The sequence below is a fragment of the Chiloscyllium plagiosum genome, unplaced genomic scaffold (genome assembly GCF_037043375.1).
Source record: "Chiloscyllium plagiosum isolate Xiang-an unplaced genomic scaffold, Cpla_swu_hap1 HiC_scaffold_15, whole genome shotgun sequence".
NCBI classification, from domain to species: Eukaryota; Metazoa; Chordata; class Chondrichthyes; order Orectolobiformes; family Hemiscylliidae; genus Chiloscyllium; species Chiloscyllium plagiosum.
This window is the reverse complement of record NW_028270153.1, coordinates 46,079,356-46,097,439: the sequence shown is the minus strand read 5'-3', so window position 1 is coordinate 46,097,439 and position 18,084 is coordinate 46,079,356. Positions and strand designations below refer to the sequence as shown.

General features: G+C 40.8%; 1 protein-coding gene across 1 annotated transcript in view; it reads left to right on the top strand.

The window, feature by feature from the left end:
• The window catches only part of dpm1 (dolichyl-phosphate mannosyltransferase subunit 1, catalytic), a 96,194-nt gene that overhangs the window by 65,340 nt on the left and 12,770 nt on the right, over nucleotides 1–18,084 (top strand). The window contains exons 8-9 of the mRNA XM_043710256.2: nucleotides 3,231–3,299; nucleotides 5,837–5,951. Of these exons, the coding sequence (XP_043566191.1) occupies nucleotides 3,231–3,299; nucleotides 5,837–5,951 (184 nt within the window). The remainder of the gene's footprint in view (nucleotides 1–3,230; nucleotides 3,300–5,836; nucleotides 5,952–18,084) is intronic.

Here is an 18,084-nt window from a genome sequence, read left to right as displayed (position 1 = left end):
GATGGGCCAATGGGCTGAGAAGTGGCAGATGGAGTTTAATTCAGATAAATGCGAGGTGCTGATTTTGGGAAAGCAAATCTTAGCAAGACCTTTAATGGTAAGGTCCTAGGGAGTGTTGCTGAACAAAGAGACCTTGGAGCGCAGGTTCATAGCTCCTTGAAAGTGGAGTCGCAGGTAAATAGGATAGTGAAGAAGGCGTTTGGTATGCTTTCCTTTATTGGTCAGAGTATTAAGTACAGGGGTTGGGAGGTCATGTTGCGGCTGTACAGGACATTGGTTAGGCCACTGTTAGAATATTGCGTGCAATTCTGGTCTCCTTCCTATCGGAAAGATGTTGTGAAACTTGAAACCCTGGTTGTTGCCAGGGTTTGAGGATTTGAGCTACAGGGAGAGGCTGAACAGGTTGGGGCTGTTTTCCCTGGAGCGTCAGAGGCTGAGGGGTGGCCTTATAGAGGCTTACAAAATTGAGGGGCATGGATAGGATAAATAGACTTTTTCCTGGGGTCGGGGCGTCCAGAACTAGAGGGCATAGGTTTAGGGTGAGAGGGGAAGGATATCAAGGAGACCTAAGGGGCAACTTTTTCATGCAGAGGCTGGTACGTGTATGGAATGAGCAGCCAGAGGATGTGGTGGAGGTTGGTACAATTGCAACATTTAAGAGGCATTTGGATGGGTATATGAATAGGAAGGGTTTGGAGGGATATGGGCCAGGTGCTGGCAGGTGGGACTAGATTGGGTTGGGATATCTGGTCGGCGTGGACAGGTTGGACCAAAGGATCTGTTTCCATGCTGTACATCTCTGACTCTATAAATACAACCCAGGCATTTACCGGCCTATCAGTCTCCTCTCAACCCTATCATCGACAGTGCTATCAAGCAGTACTTGCTCAACAGTAACGTGCTCAGTGATGTTCAGTTTGGGTTGTACCAGGTCCAGTTGGTTCCTGACTTCATTACAGCCTTGGTTCAAATGTGGACAAAAGAGCTGAATTCCAGAAGTGAGTTGAGTGTGACAGCCGTTGAAATCAAAGCTGCATTTGACTGAGTTTGGCATCAAGAGCCCCTAACAAGACTGGAATCAATGGGTATTGGTGACAAATGCTCCTGTGGTTTGGGTCTTATCTGGCCTATACGAAGATGGTTGTGGTTGTTGGAGGTCAGTCATCTCAGTTCCAGGACATTTCTGCAAGTGTTCTTCAGGGTAGCATCCTAGGCCCAACCATTTTCAGTTGCTTCAATAATGCCGTTCTGTCCATCATAAGGTCAGAAGTGGGGAAGTTCACTGCCCAATATTCAGCACCATTTGTGACTCCTCAGGTACTGAAGCAGACTGTTCAAAATAACAAGATCGGGACAATATCCAGGTTTGAGCTGACAAGTAGCAAGTACAGTTCGCACGACCCAAATGCCAGGTAATGCCACTCCAATAAAAGACAATCTAACCACTGCCTCTTGACATTTAATGGTGTTACTGTCATTGCATTCACCATTATGAATATCCTCTGGTGTACCATTGACCAGAAACTCAACTAGACTCACTATATAAACACAGGAGCTACAAGAGCAGGTTAGAGGCTAGGAATACAGTGACGAGTAACTGACACCCTGATTCCCCAAAGCCTGTCTGCCATCTACAAGGCACAAGTCCGGAGTGTGATGGAATACTCCCCACTTGCCTGGATGGGTGAACTCCAACAGCACTCTAAGCTCGACACCACCATGCAGGACAAAGCAGTCTGCTTGATTGACACCACATCCATAAGCATCCACTCCCTCATCCACCACTGCTCAGTTACAGCAATGTGTACTACCTAGAAGGTGCACCACAAAAATTCACTCAATATCTATAGTACCTCCCAAACCCAAGATCACTTCCATTTAAAAGGACATGCGCAGCGGATACATAGTAATAGCACTACCAGCAAGTTACCCTCCAAGGCAATCACCATCCTAAATCGGAAATATATTGTTATTCCTTCACTGTCAGTGGGCCAAATCCTAGAATCCCCTTCCTAAGGGTCTTGTGGGTGCACTCCTAGAGTATGTGGATTGCAATAGTTAAAGGCAGCTCACCATCATCACCACCTCAAGGGCAACTAGGAGCAGGCAATAAATGCTGGCCAGCCAGCGATGCCCATGTCCCACAAATGAATAAAAAGTAAATGTAAGACTGAGAATCTTCTGAGCTAAGAAAGGTTCTTCCTGACAACAGGTTGAGCAGCAGTGTGCTTTAAAAAAAGCTTTAAATAGTGAAAGAGAAAATATACAGAACTTGCAATTTAAAAAGTTCCAACTTTCCATTGCGTGCTCTGTGTGGTCAAAAATATGGAAAAACCAAGATAGCTGAAAAAAGAGAATTCATACAGGACTCTAGTTCATCTGAAAATAACTCCCACCTGCATTTGGCCTTGTGATCTTTCGAATTTTGTTTACCCGAAATAGTAATGTATTAAACCATCTTTCCTTTGAATTAATCATGATTAAGTGTCTGTGGTACAGTATTTGGGACTTTGAAAGGGTATAGTTTAAGTTGCATACGTTAGAATTTGTTTTCTTTTTCACTGCTTTTGTTAATTTAAGTGTGTTACTGAAGAACCAGGTGTGAATTGCTTTTGTCCTGAGTATCACTCAGACAAGCAAATTGATCTTTTTCGGTGTCTCATTGGGATTTCATTCATTTACATCTGCGTTTACATTTTGCGATGCCTTATGGAACAGTCTGTCACAATTATTGGCCCACTCTTCTCAGGTAAATCTTAGCACCAAGATAAGCTAAATTGCTAGCCAAATTTGTAATGGATTTCTGAAAATGATGGCCAAGATTTCAATAGCGAAGTAAATTGGATGGTCTGAATTAAGTTTTTTAACCCCATTTATCAGCATTAAAATTAATTTAGTAAAAAGAAATGAATTTTATTTCAAGGATAAAGTATTATAGTGCTGCAATCACTCTTTTTAAAATATCAAATGCAAAGTAATTTAGTGCTTAAAATAAGATGCAAATTTACTTCTGGTTTAATACTTCTCCTTTGTCATCCAGCCCCCAAATAAAGTTTACATATTTTACAATGGTTTAATTTATTTCACTGTTTTGTATTTAAATTTTGTTAATGCATGCAACTGCTAAGTGTAGAATTTAAATAAACATTGATGACAATTTCTCAAAGATCAGTGAAATGACATCACTTTGTTTTCATGTTGTAATTATTCACAACTGTTCTTTAATACAGTCGAGGAGCAAATTTTGTCACACAGATATTATTGAGACCAGGTGCTTCAGACTTGACAGGTAGCTTCAGGTAAGAATGAGGTTTAATGTCTTCTAATTTACATTTATGTGGGTGTAATTTTGTAACTTAAGGGCATGTAAAGAACTATACATAGTTATTAAACAACAAAATGCTGTCTTCCTATTAAGTTCAATCAAACAAATTCTTCCTACTGTACTGAGGGTAATGAAAAATAGAATTTGTTTTCTTGAATGACCATTAGAAATTTAAGGCTAATCTTCTAATACTTTACATTTCACTAAACCTACAGAATATCTACTGACATATATCTGACTCTTTGCACATAGCAGTAAGTTTATGCTATGCATGGAGTGGAATGACAGAAGAGTTTTTTGTCAGCTTTTTTACCACACATTCTCTTGTAAAAGTCAAATTTTTGAGACCAGGATTTTTCTTCCAAATCTCTCAGGGTTGACTTTTATATCAAAATGTTTTTGAGGAATTGATGCACCCTTTTTTGGTTTGGGCCCAAAATAATTATCACGTGGAATAAAGTAAAAAATCAACAACACTGAAGAATTCATTATTAATTTTCTAGCATTTATCTATTCCATAATACAAACTATATTCATTTCATGCCCTATTAATTATCTAACATTTCCACACTTAATTTACTAAAACTCATTTTCATTATTTATACCCTTTTAAGGAAATCTAATCATGAATGTCCCTGCCTATAAACTTTTGATTCAAAAATCCTTTGGGCTTTGATCTTAAAAAAAACAAACAAAGCAAGAGCCCACTTTAGATGAAGTATATTAAAAATTATGTGGGGGGGATTTGGCTGAAAATCATCGTACTGACTTGTATATGAATATATTTGGTGTTTCTGTTGTCCATTAGGTATCAATTTAAATTTGAATTATTTGATTGTATTTCTCCACTAACGTTATCCTATTTGTAAAGGTAAGAATGGATGGAAAAATGGCAGATGGAGTTTAATCTGGGCGAGTGTGAGATGCTGCACTTTGGGCAATCAAATGTTAAGGAAAAGTATACAGTTAATGGCAGGACCCTGAACAGCATTGATGTGCAGAAGGATCGTGGGATCCAAGTCCATAGCTCCCTGAAAGTGGCCGCACAAGTATATAGGGTGGTAAAGATGATGTACAGCATGTTGCCTTTATTGGTCTGGGCATTGGGTACAATAGTCAGGATGTCATGTTGCAGCTTTATAAGACTTTGGTTAGATGAGATTAGATTAGATTACTTACAGTGTGGAAACAGGCCCTTCGGCCCAACAAGTCCACACTGACCCGCCGAAGCGCAACCCACCCATACCCCTACATTTACCCCTTTAACCTAACACTATGGGCAATTTAGCATGGCCAATTCACCTGACCCGCACATTTTTGGATTGTGGGAGGAAACCGGAGCACCCGGAGGAAACCCATGCAGACACGGGGAGAATGTGCAAACTCCACACAGTCAGTCACCTGAGTCGGGAATTGAACCCAGGTCTCTGGCGTTGTGAGGCAGCAGTGCTAACCACTGTGCCACCATGCCACCCACAAATTAGGTTCGGTTGCACTTAGAGTACTGCATTCAGTTCTGGTTGCCACATTACAGGAAGGATTTGGAGAGAGTGCAGAAGAGGTTTACCAGGATGGAACTGGATTAGATGATACGAGTTATAAGAAGACTTTAGAAAAACCTAGGGTCGTTTTCTCTGGAAGGTGTGAGGCTGAGGGGAGACTTGATACAAGTCTATAAAACTGAGATGCAAAAATAGGTTTGAAGGTCAGAATTTTTATCCCAGAGTTGAAATGTCTAATCTGGGAGGAGTTCATGGGAGATGAGAGGTGCAAGTGTTTTTGTAAAGTGTGTGTTAGGTGTCTGGAATGCGCTGCCAGGGGTGGTGGCAGAGGCAGATACAATAGAAGCGTTTAAGGAGCTTTTAGATAAAGACATGAATATGCATAGAATGGGGGCTATGGACCAAGGCCAGGCAGAAGGGGTTAGATTAATTTGACGACATGTTCAGTACAATGCCATAGGTGGAACGGTCCATTCTTATTATATACTATTCTATATCCCATGAATCCCAAATTGTTCCTGTACTTGCTTTCATTTTTTTTGAAGTTCTAATTGAAAACACACCATTGTAGCTGATTCTACATAATCCTACCCTCCTCATGAAGGTTAAACACTTTTCAGCAGGAAATCAGTGGCAAGGAATTACAGGAGTAGCCCCTGTCAGATTTCTCTCCCTCACGTTTCTCGTCAGGGGAGCGCTGCAGTATCCTGTCCCTTCCTGAGCTGAGACCAACTCTACTATCATGAAATACAGATCAAAAAATGAACTTGTACTCTGTGGAGCTCTGTAATGTCATACACTGCATTTCTTATGAATAATCTCCTCAATATCTTTGTTTCCAGAGATGAAAGCTATACACACTGCGGACCAGCACTTTGCAGTAATAGTATTTGCAGTTTTGGATTAGCAACTATTGGAAATGCGATTGTATATCTTAATTGCTTACCTGTCTCCAATATCTGCTTAGAGTCATGCATTTAAATGTATTATGATGTATTTCTATCCATAGGTTATACAAAAAAGAAGTACTGCAGAAACTGGTTGAAAAGTGTGTATCGAAAGGATACGTCTTTCAAATGGAGATGATCGTTAGGGCTCGCCAGCTGGATTACAGTATTGGGGAGGTATGAAATGATCTCTACAAAATAAATCTAAAATTGAATTTCTGAGAATCAGTTGTTCTCCATTACAAAATGTATCATGGGTATGGAACATAATGTCATAACTAAGTTAAAGTTTTTTTTGAGAAAAGCTTAATGATAATTATTGTTTCATTGTATGTTTACTGTATAGACTTCAAAAGATTAAATACAGGACAGTGTACTTTTTTTACTGTTACAGATTTGTTTTTAATGCTGTCATACATAAGATGTACAGGATAATAATAATGGTTTTCTTTCCTAGACAATTAAATGGTAAACTGAATACACACACTGTGCATGTCAACACTTAAGTAGAAAAAAAATTAAGATTAGTAGAACATCCTAATCTGAAAAACTAGTTTAGTGAATCTTTGTTGCACTACCTGTAAGGAAAGTATGTCACGCACTGCAGATGTGGTCATCACAATGCTGCCTGTATTAAGACTTCTTTACTTTATATACTTGAATACCTAGTAAACATGCCATGTTCATTCCATGTTAAGTTTGTACAAGAAAATATATGGATGTACCTCCTAGAGAAGGAGCAAAACTTGACCTTCTTTTGGGATTCAGTGAGGAAGCACTTTTGTACAAGTGATCATAATTCTTATTAGTTTTAAAATAGTTATGGGAAAGGATAAACGTGATCTAAAGTTCAAAGTTCTGAATTGGAGTAAGGCCAGTTTTGATGGTTTTAGGCAGGGACCTTTCACAGATAAAAGGATGGTTAGGAAGTAGGAGACCTTCAAAAATGAGATAACGAGAGTTCAGAGATGTATGTTCTTGTGAATGTGAAGGGCAAGGCTGGTAGGTTTAGGGAATGCTAGATGTCAAAATAAAAACTGTGAGGCTGTGGTCAAGGAGGAGGCATATGTCAGATATAGGCAGCTGGATGGAGTGAATCCGTAGAAGAGTGTAAGGGCAATAGGAGAATACTTAAGAGGGAAATCTAGATTGCAAAAAGGAAACATGAAATAGCTTTGGCAAATAGGGTTAAGGAGAATTCAAAGAGATTAAGGGCAAAACACTATCTAGTGAGAGAATAGGGACACGTAGGCCATCTATGTGTGGAACCAGAGGAGATGGGTGAGATACGAAGCAAATATTTTGTGTCAGTATTTACTGTGGAGAAGGACATGGAAACTAGGGACCTTGGGGATGTAAATAGTGATGTCTTGAAAAGCATCTGTATCACTGAAGAGGAGATCTTGAGGTCTTAAAACACAAAGTTGGACAAATCCCCTGGACCTGATCAGGTATATCCCAGAACTTTGTGGGAAGCTACGGAAGACATTGCTGGACTCCTTGCTTGAACTATTTGTATCATCGATATCCACAGCTGAGGTGCCGAAAAGACTGGAGTGTGGCTAATATAGTGCCATTATTTAAGAAAGGCTGTGAGGAAAAGCCAGGAAGACCATAGACCAGTGAGCTTGACGTTGGTGGTGAGTAAATTGTTTGAGGGCATTCTGAGGGATGGGATTTACTTGCATCTAGAAAGGCAAGGGCTGATTAGGGATAGGCAACTTGGCTTTGTGCATGGGAAATCAAGTTGCATTAACTTGATTGAGTTTTTTGAAGAAGTGACAAAGATTGAAGGCTAAATGGTGAACGTTATCTACATGGACTTCAAGGCATTTAACAAGATTCTGCATGATAGACTGATTATAGATTAGATCACGTGGAATGCAGGGGGAGCTATCTAGTTGGATATCAAATTAGCTTCAAGGTGGGAGAAGGTGGTGGTAAAAAGTTGTTTATTGGTTTGGAGGCCTGTCTCAAGCAGTGTGTCACATGTATCACTGCTGGGTCTATTGCTTTTTGTCATTTACATAAACTATTTAGATGTGAATATAGGAATTATGATTAGTAAGTTTGCAGATGACACTAAAATTGATGTAATGGGCAATGAAGAAGGTTACCTCAGTACATCACATGGGCTAATGGATTAAGGAGTTTAATTCGATAAATGTGAGGTGTTGCATTTTGTTACAGCAAACCAGGGCAGGACTTCTACATTTAACAGTAGGGTCCTGGGGAGTGTTGTCGAACAATGAGACCTAGGGGTGCAGGTGCATATTTCCTTGAGGTTGGAGTCACAAGTAGATAGGGTGGTGAAGAAGTTGATTGGAATGCTTACCTTCACTGGGCAGTGCATTGAGTATAGGAGTTGGGACGTCATGTTGCAGCTGTACTGGACATTGGTGAGGCCACTATCAGAATACTGTGTTCAATTCTGGTCTCCCTGCTGTAAAATAGATGTTGTTTAACTTGAAAGTTTTGGAAGGGTATGGGCCAAACGCAGTGAAATGGGGCTGGTTTAGTTTTGGAACATGGTCACTGTGGACCAGTTGGACTGAATGATCTGTTTCCATGCTATGCAACTCAATAAAGATACAGTAATAATAGGAGCATATAATTGTCACCAACTGAACACACCAAATTTGCCGTGTGGAGGATGAGTTCATAGAATGTATATCACATTTTTTAAGATAACATGTCAAGAAACAAACTTAGGAACTGGCTATCTTGGATCCAGTGAGAAAGGGTTAATTAAAAACTGTGGTAAGCCATAATACAGCAGAATGAGATATTGAGTTTGAAAGCAATTTGATAAATTCAAACTAAGGGTCTTAAATCTAAACACAGTAAAAAATACAGGTATGATGGACAAGTTGAAGGTAGATTGATAAACAACATTTAAGGATATGACTTTAAAAAAGAAATGGACAGCAACTAAAGAATTAATCATCATTTGTAACAAATGTATGTTTCTTCTGAGGCACAAAGTACCATTTGTGATTGACAAGAAGAGTTAAGGATAGTATTTTATTAAAGGAATATAATTATAATATTTCCAACATCTGAGCATTTGGAGGATTTTGGAAAACTAAGGAAGATCAAAAAAATTGATGAGGAAAGAGAAAGGACGATGAGAATAAGGGATCATGAGGCCCCAAAATCAGTTTGCAATATTACTAAGAGTATGTATTTGGGAAGAAATTAGTGAAAATAAATGTGGCCTATTAGAGACCGAAATAGATGAAAATATAATGGGGAATACTGAAATGACATTAAAACAGTATTTGGGGCTGAATCCTTAAACTGTGGGGGAGGCAAGCAGACCTGTAATTTCTCACCACTAGCTGGCATGCTTGCTTGCTTGCTGATTTGTTTCCACTTCCTAGCTAGATTGAAGCATGCCAATTCAGGAGTGGAAATATCATCATGCACCATCAAGGCTATTCTGTCGATCCTGAAACGTGATGGAGAAGTAGTGAGCATGGTCCCAAATCATCAAAGATTGCATCTGGGATCAAGTATTGACATGTGTTGAAGAGACCCAGATACCCTACATTGGTGTCCCAACCCCAGGACTAAGTCCAGTCCTAAGCATCTGTATTTACTGTGGAAAAGGATATGGAAGAAATAGACTGTAGGGAAGTGGATGGTGATATCTTGCAGAATGTCCATATTACAGAGGAGGAAGTGCTGGATGTCTTGATAAGGGTAAAGGTGGATGAATCCCCAGGACCTGATCAAGTGCACTCTAGAGTCTGTGGGAAACTAGAGAAGTAATTGCTGGGCCTCTTGCTGAGATATTTGTATAATTGATAGTCACAGGTGAGGTGCTGGAAGACTGGAGGTTGGCTAACATGGATCCACTGTTTAAGAAGTGTGGTAAGGACAAGCCAGGGAACCAGTGAACCTGACGTTGGTGGTGGGCAAGTTGTTGGAGGGAATCCTGAAGGACAGGATATACATGTATTTGGAAAGGCAAGGACTGCTGTACATCTCTATGACTCTATGATTAGGGATAGTCAACTTGGCTTTGTGCGTGGGAAATCATGTTTCACAAACTTGATTAAGTTGTTTGAGGAAGTAACAAAGAGGATTGATGAGGGCAGAGCGGTAGATGTGATCTGTATGAACTTCAGTAAGGCGTTCAACAAGGTTCCCCATGGGAGATTGATTAGCAAGGTTAGATCTCACGGAATAAAGGGAGAACTAGCCATTTGGATACAGACCTGGCTCAAAGGTAGAAGACAGAGGGTGGTGGTGGAGGGTTGTTTTTCAGACTTCAGGCCTGTGACCAGGATCAGTGCTGGTTCCTCTACTTTATGTGATTTACATAAATGATTTGGATGTGAGCATAAGAGGTACAGTTAGTAAGTTTGCAGATGACACCAAAATTGGAAGTGTAGTGGACAGCGAAGAGGGTTACCTAGATTACAACGGGATCTTGACCAGATGGGCCAATGGGCTGAGAAGTGGCAGATGGAGTTTAATTCCGATAAATGCGAGGTGCTGCATTTTGGGAAAGCAAATCTTTGCAGGACTTATACACCTTTAATGGTAAGGTCCCAGGGAGTGTTGCTGAACAAAGAGATCTTGGAGTGCAGGTTCATGGCTCCTTGAAAGTGGAGTCGCAGGTAGATAGGATAGTGAAGAAGGCATTTGGTATGCTTTCTTTTATTGGTCAGAGTATTGAGTACATGGGTTGGGAGGTCATGTTGCGGCTGTATAGGACATTGGTTGGGCCACTGTTAGAATATTGTGTGCAATTCTGGTCTCCTTCCTATCGGAAAGATGTTGTGAAACTTGAAAGGGTTCAGAAAAGATTTACAAAGATGTTGCCAGGGTTGGAGGACTTGAGCTATCGGGAGAGGCTGAACAGGCTGGGGCTGTTTTCCCTGGAGTGTCAGAGGCTGAGGGGTGACCTTATAGAGGTTTACAAAGTTATGAGGGGCATGGATAGGATAAATAGACAGTCTTTTCCCTGGGGTCTGGAAGCCCAGAACTAGAGGGCATAGGTTTAGGGTGAGAGGGGAAAGATATAAGAGACCTAAGAGGCAACTTTTTCACGCAGAGGGTGGTACGTGTATGGAATGAGCTGTCAGGGGAATTGGTGGAGGCTGGTACAATTACAACATTTAAAAGGCATTTGGATGGGTATATGAATAGGAAGGGTTTGAAGTGATATGGGCCGGGTGCTGGCAGGTGGGACTAGATTGGGTTGGGATATCTGGTCGGCATGGACGGGTTGGACCGAAGGATGTGTTTCCATTCTGTACATCACTGTGACTCTATCTGCCTTCATGGTTGACAGCACAAAAAATGTGCCAGAATATTCTTTGGAGACTGTGTGGAACTGTTGGGCCAAATGGCCTGTTTCCACACTGTAGGGATTACTATGAATTAGCGAGGAACCAAGTATCAGTCAAGAATGAGGACCTGTATGGAATTAGTGTCAGTGAAGAAGTAGTCTGGAAAAACGATTAGGATGAAGTAGTAACAAATCTCCCAGATTTAACAACCTGTATCTGGGAGTTTTGAAAAAAGGTCGCTACAGAGAAAGCCAGTAATGAGTTGGTTTTGATCATCTAGCATTCCTAAGGACTGGAAGGAATGAAGGAAGAGGGAACGTTGAAAATAATAGGCTAGTTAGCCTAACCATAGTAGAAATTAAATCAATAGCAATGGACGAACTAGGAACAGATGATGTAGAATCTGTTTAGCTCAAGTTGAGGAACCACAAAGGGAAGAAAACCATAATGGGAGTTATCTACAGGCCTCCAAACAGTTGTCATGTTTAGGGCATAAATTATGCCAGGAAAGATAAAAGATGTGTAAGAAAGGCAAGGTTACAGAGATCATTGGATATTTCAATGTGCAGGTGAACTGGGAAAACCAGGTTGGTAGTGGATCACAAGAAAAGGAATTTGTGGAATGTCTACAACAGACAATACTGGATTTAGTGTTGTGCAATCAGGCAGACTTGATCAGGGAGCTTAAGGTAAAGCAATCCTGAGGAGACCGTAACCATAATATAGAGTAACGTACATCCAACTTATCCATGCTGACCAGATGTTCTAAATTAATCTAGTCCCATTTTCCAGTACTTGTCCCATATCCCTCTAAACCTTTCCTATTCATATACTCATCCAGATGTCTTTTAAAAAGTTGTAATTGTACCAGTCTCCATCACTTCCTCTGGCAGCTCGTCCCATACACACACCACCCTTTGTGTGAAAATGTTGCTTCTTAGGTCCCATTTAAATCTTTTCCCCCTCATCTTAAACTTATGCCGAGTTCTGGAATTCCCCACCCCAGGGGAAGACTTTGTCTATTTATCCTATTCGTGCCCCTCCTAGAAGTTACCCTGTAGTTTGAGGGGGAGAAAGTGGAATCAGATGTAATGATATTACAGTTGATTAAAAGGCAATGACCGAGGCATGAGGGAGGAGCTGACCAGAATTGACTGGGAGAGGAGCCTGGGAAAAATAGTGGAACAGCAATGGCAGGAATTTCTGGGAGTAATTTGCGCTACACATTAAAAATTCATCCAGAGGAAAAAGAGGCATACTAAAGGAGGATGAGGCCGTCATGGTTGACCAGGGTATTCGGGGACAGCATAAATGCAAAAGAGAAAGCATCTAATGTGGTGAAGGGCTGAGGGAAGCCAGAGGATCGGGAAGCCTACAAAGACCAACAGAGGACAACAAAGAGATAAATAAGGAGGGAGAAGATTAAATATGAAGGTAAGCTAGTTAGTAATATTAGGAAAGATCGCAAGAGTTTCTTCAGGTACATAAAGGGCAAAAGTAGCCATTGGACCCATGGAAAATGATTCTGGAGAAGTAGTAATGGGAACAAAGAAATGGCTGAGGAACTGAATAAGTACCTTGCGTCAGTCTTCACAATGGATATCACGAGTAATATCCCAAAAATTCAAGAAATTTGGGGGGTGGGGAGCAGAGATGAATACATGACCATCAACAAGGTGCTAGAAAAACTGAAAGGTTTGAAAGTGGACAAATCACCTGGCCCAGATGGGCTATGTCCTGGAGTTCTGAAGGAGATAGCTGAAGAGAGAGTGGAGGCTTCAGTAGTCATCTTTCTGGTATCACTGGAGTCAGGGAGAGTTCCAGAGGACTGGAAAATCGCTAATGTGACCTCTTTCTCCCCCCCCCCCCCCCACAATTTTTCACTTTCAACATTAATGATCTGGAGAAAGGAATTGAGGGCATTCTGGTTAAGTTTGCAGATGATACAAAGATAGGTAGAGGGACAGGTAGCATTGAGGAGACGGGGAGGCTGCAGAAGGATTTGGACAAGTTAGGAGTGTGGGTTAAGAAGTGGTAGATGGACGACAGCATGGAAAAGAGTGAGGTCATGCACTTTAGTAGGAAGAATAGAGGCATGGACTATTTCTAAATGGGGGGGGGGGAATTCAAAAATCTGAAATGCAAAGGGACTTGAGAGGCCTTGTCCAGATTTTTCTTAGGTAAACTTGCAGGTCGAATTGGTAGTTAGGAAGGCAAATGTAGTATTGTCATTCATCTCGAGAGGACGAGAATATAAAAGCAGGGATCTGGCTTTGGTCAGACCACATTTAGAGTACTGTGAGCAATTTTGGGCCTCATACCTCAGGAAAGACGTATTGGTCCTGGAGCGGGTCCAGAGGAGGTTCACGAGAATGATCCCAGGAATGAAAGGCTTAACATAGGAGGAATGTTTGAGGACTCTGGGACTATACTCAATGGAGTTTAGAAGGATGAGGGGGGAATCTGACTGAAACATTCAGAATACTGAATGGCCTGGACAGAGTGGATGTTGGGAAGATGTTTCCATTGGCAGGAGAGATAAGGACCTGAGGGCAGAGCCTTTTAGAATGGAGATAAGGAGAAACTTCTTCAGAGAGTGGTGAATCTGTGGAATTCATTGCAACAGAAGGTTATGGAGGCCAGGTCACTGAGTATATTTAAAACCGAGATAGATAAGTTTTTGATTGCCAAGGGGATCAAAGGTTATGGGGAGAGAGTGGGAAAATGTGGTTGAAACACCTATCGGCCATGATAAAATGGCAGAGCCGTCTCGATGGGCCGAATGGCCTAATTCCTGTTCCTCTATCTTATGGTCTAATGCAAAAAATTAGAATCTATTCTTAAAGATTTCTACTGGAGCTTCAGAGTTGAGGGTGACCTTTCAGAGGTTTATAAAATCATGTGGAGCATAAATAAGGTGAATAACAAAGTTACAAATCTCACAACACCAGGTTATAGTCCAACAAGTTTAATTGGAAGCACTAGTTTTCGGAGCGCTGCTCTGAAAGCTAGTGCTTCCAATTAAACCTGTTGGACTATAACCTGGTGTTGTGATTTGTAACTTTGTACACCCTAGTCCAACACCAGCTTCTCCAAATCATGAATAGCAAAGGTCTTTTCCTGAGGGTAAGAGGGTTCAAAACTACAGGGAATATTTTTAAAGTTAGATGAGAGATTTATAAAGAGCCTGAGGAGCAATCTTTTCACACAGTAGGTGTTTGTATGTGGAATGAACTGCCAGAGGAAGTCGTAGAAACACGTACAGTTTCACAACATCTAAAAGATATTTGGACAAGTATTGGAATAGGAAAGGTTTAGATGGATATGGGCTAAATGCAGACAAGTGGGACTTATTTAGTTTGGGAAACTTGATCGGCATTGACGAGTTGGACTGAAGGGTCTTTTTCTGTGCTTTAAGACTGACTATCTGACATGGTAACAGGATAATTAGAAAATCATGATTATGCAGTGCCATAGTTTTCATAGTTTGATTAATAGTGTTATTTACTTTGGGAAGAAATTAAAAATGGTGAGACACCTAGAAATATTTACATGCAGAGAGACCGGATTACCTCTTTACATGTATCATAGAAAGTTAAAATGCAAGTTTGAGAGTCATAGAATTATATAGCATGGAAACAGATCCTTCGGTCCAACTCGTCCATCCTAAATAAATCTAGTCTCGTTTGTCCCATATCCCCCACAACCCGCCCTATTCATGTACTATCCAAATGTCTTTTACACGTTATAACTATACCTGCATCTACCATATCCTCTGGCAGTTCATTCTATACACAATAAAAAAAGTTGCTCCTCATATCCTCCTTTAAAACTTCCTCCTCTCACTTTAAAAATATACCCCTTAGTTTTTAACACCCCTACCCAGGGGAAAAAACCCTTGCTGTTCAGTTTATCAATGCCCCTCATGATTTTATAGACCTCTATAAGGTCGCAATCTTCTAGGAGAAAGTGAGGACTGCAGATGCTGGAGATCAGAGCTGAAAATGTCAGGCTTATGCCTGAAACGTTGATTCTCCTGCTCCTTGGATGCTGCCTGACCTGCTGTGCTTTTCCAGCAAGACATTTTCAGCTCTGATCTCCAGCATCTGCAGTCCTCACTTTCTCCTTGACCATTTTACAACTGTACCTGCATATCCATAATAGATGCCAAATCAAGCCTTTTAATAATGCTACTGTTTTGCTTCAAAGTTGATGTTCTCTTACATTGCTTACAAACAAGAATAGAAAGAAGCGTATTCTTTGAGTAGCAGGGAGTGATACTGTTGGTTCTATACTGGAGCTGCAGCTTTTCACCATCTAAATGATGGATTGTTATGGTTCCATTTTTGCTTAACACAAACTTACCAAGCTCTTAACAACTAAATGTAGGTTCTGTTCATTTTAAAGTATTACAAGATTGCTCTGCAGACCAATTCATTATTAAGGTTGAACAGCTATCTTTGCAAGAAAACACAGTTGCAACTCCTTTGCAGGTTCTGCTGCAAGCTGGTCTTGCACTGGCAATTGGTCTGATTCTACATCCTGGTTACTTGCACCGTAGCAAATTCCCTCTTGAGGTGATGTCACAACATCCCTTTTTACGAAGTTAACTAAACCTACATTTAAACGTGAAAAATACATGTATATTAGAATAGTTGTGAGAACTCTTTACATAAAAATAGTGCCACTACAATCCTAACCTATCAGTGGACTAGTGAGCTACAAGTAGACCAGCAGTAGCAGGGTTACAGTATGGAACTCAATCTTGTTATGTATAAGATTAATTGTATCTTACTGCCACTGATCACACATCAGGAACCAGATTTCCTGCTTATGTGTACCCATTATCCTTTCACACTGCGTGATTTGCCAAGGTCGTGGAATAAGTCAGGTCCACAAAGGATGCAACAGACCAAACTTACCACACGACTTACTTACTTTCTGTGTCCTCGTTAATGTGCCAGTATTGACAGCTGCATTTAATGTTTGCAGGTTTTGTTGTTTGGCTACAATGGCTTCATAAGTTCTGCGTCTTTTGGTTGTATACTAATATTGTGATCATCTTTTCTCTCAGATCTTTTTAGAAGGTATGATTGGCATTGAAGCTACAACCATAGCGTCATACGGCATTGAAGCTACAACCATAGCGTCATACAGCATTGAAACTTCAGTTCAACTTGTACATGCCAACCCGGTATCCTAAACCGAACTAGTCCCATTTGCCTTTGTTTGGCCCAGATCACTTTAAACCTTTCCTATTCATGTACCTGTCCAAATATCTTTTAAATATTGTAATTGTACCTCCCTCTCCCACTTCATCTGGAAACTTATTCCATACACACACTATCTTCTGTGTGGAAAAGTTGCCCCTCAGGTCCCCTTTAAACCTTTCGCCTCTCCACTTTAAACCTATACCTTCCAGTCTTGGACTCCCTTATCCTGGGGAAAAGACCGTAGCTATTCACCTTTATCTATCAGGTGTTAGATTTGGAGGTAGATGAGCATGTTGGCGATAGTGACCACAGTTTGATTACATTTACTTTAGCAATGGAAAGGGGTAGTTATATACTGGAGGGCAAGAGTTATAGGTAGGGGAAAGGCAATTATGATGTGATTAGGCAAGATTTAGGATGCATAGGATGGGGAAGGAAACTGCAGGGGAATGGGCACATTGAATTGTGGAGCTTATTCAAGAAACAGCTATTGGGTGTCCTTGATAAGTATGTACCCATCAGGCAGGGAGGAAGTTGTCAAGTGCGGGAGCCGTGGTTTTCTAAAGAAGTTTAAGCTCTTGTCAAGAGGAAGAAGAATGCTTATGTTAAGATGAGACGTGAAGGCTCAGTTAGGGTGCTTGAGAGTTACAAGTTAGTCAGGAAAGACCTAAAGAGAGGGCAAGGAAGAGCCAGGAGGGGACATGAGAAGTTGTTGGCAGAAAGGATCAAGGAAAACCCTAAGCTTTCTATAGGTATATCAGGAATAAAAGAATGACTAGAATAAGATTAGGGCCAATCAAGCATAGTAGTGGGAAGTTGTGCGTGGAGTCAGAGGAGACAGGGGAAGCGCTAAATGATTTTTTTTCAGTATGCACACTAAAAAAAGACAATGTTGTTGAGAATACTGAGATACAGGCTACTAGACTAGGTGGGGTAAGGTTCACATGGAGGAGGTGTTAGCAGTTCTGGAAAGTGTGGAAATAAGTCCCCTGGGCCGGATGGGATTTATCCTAGGATTCTCTGAGAAGCTAGGGAGGAAATTGCTGAGCCTTTGGCTTTGATCTTTATGTTGTCATTGTCTACAGGAATAGTGCAGGAAGATTGGAGGATAGCGAATGTTGTTCCCTTGTTCAAGAAGGGGAGTAAAGACAACTCTGGTAATTATAGACCAATGAGCCTCACTTCGACTGTGGGTAAAGTGTTGGAAAAGGTTATAATAGATAGGATTTATAATTATCTAGAAAGGAATAAGTTGATTCGTGATAGTCAATGCAGTTTTGTGAAGGGTAGGTTGTGCCTCACAAACCTTTATTGAGTTCTTTGAGAATGTGACCAAACAGGTGGATGAAGGTAAAGCAGTTGATGTGGTGTATATGGATTTCAGAAAGGCGTTTGGCTTGATAAGGTTCCCCACAGTAGGCTATTGCATAAAATACAAAGGCATGGGATTGAGGGTGATTTAGCAGTTTGGTCAGAAATTGGTTAGCTGAAAGAAGACAGAGGGTGGTGGTTAATGGGAAATACTCATCCTGGAGTTCTGTTATTAGTGGTGTACCACATAGATCTGTTTTGGGGCCACTTCTGTTTGTCATTTTAATAAATGACTTGGATGAGGGCTAAGAAGGATGGGTTAGTAAATTTGCAGATGACACTGAAGTCGGTAGAGTATAGATAGTGCCGAAGGATGTTGTAGGTTACAGAGGGACATCAATAAGCTGCAGAGCTAGACTGAGAGATGGCAAATGGAGTTTAATGCAGAAAAGTGAGAGGTGATTCACTTTGGAAGGAGTAACA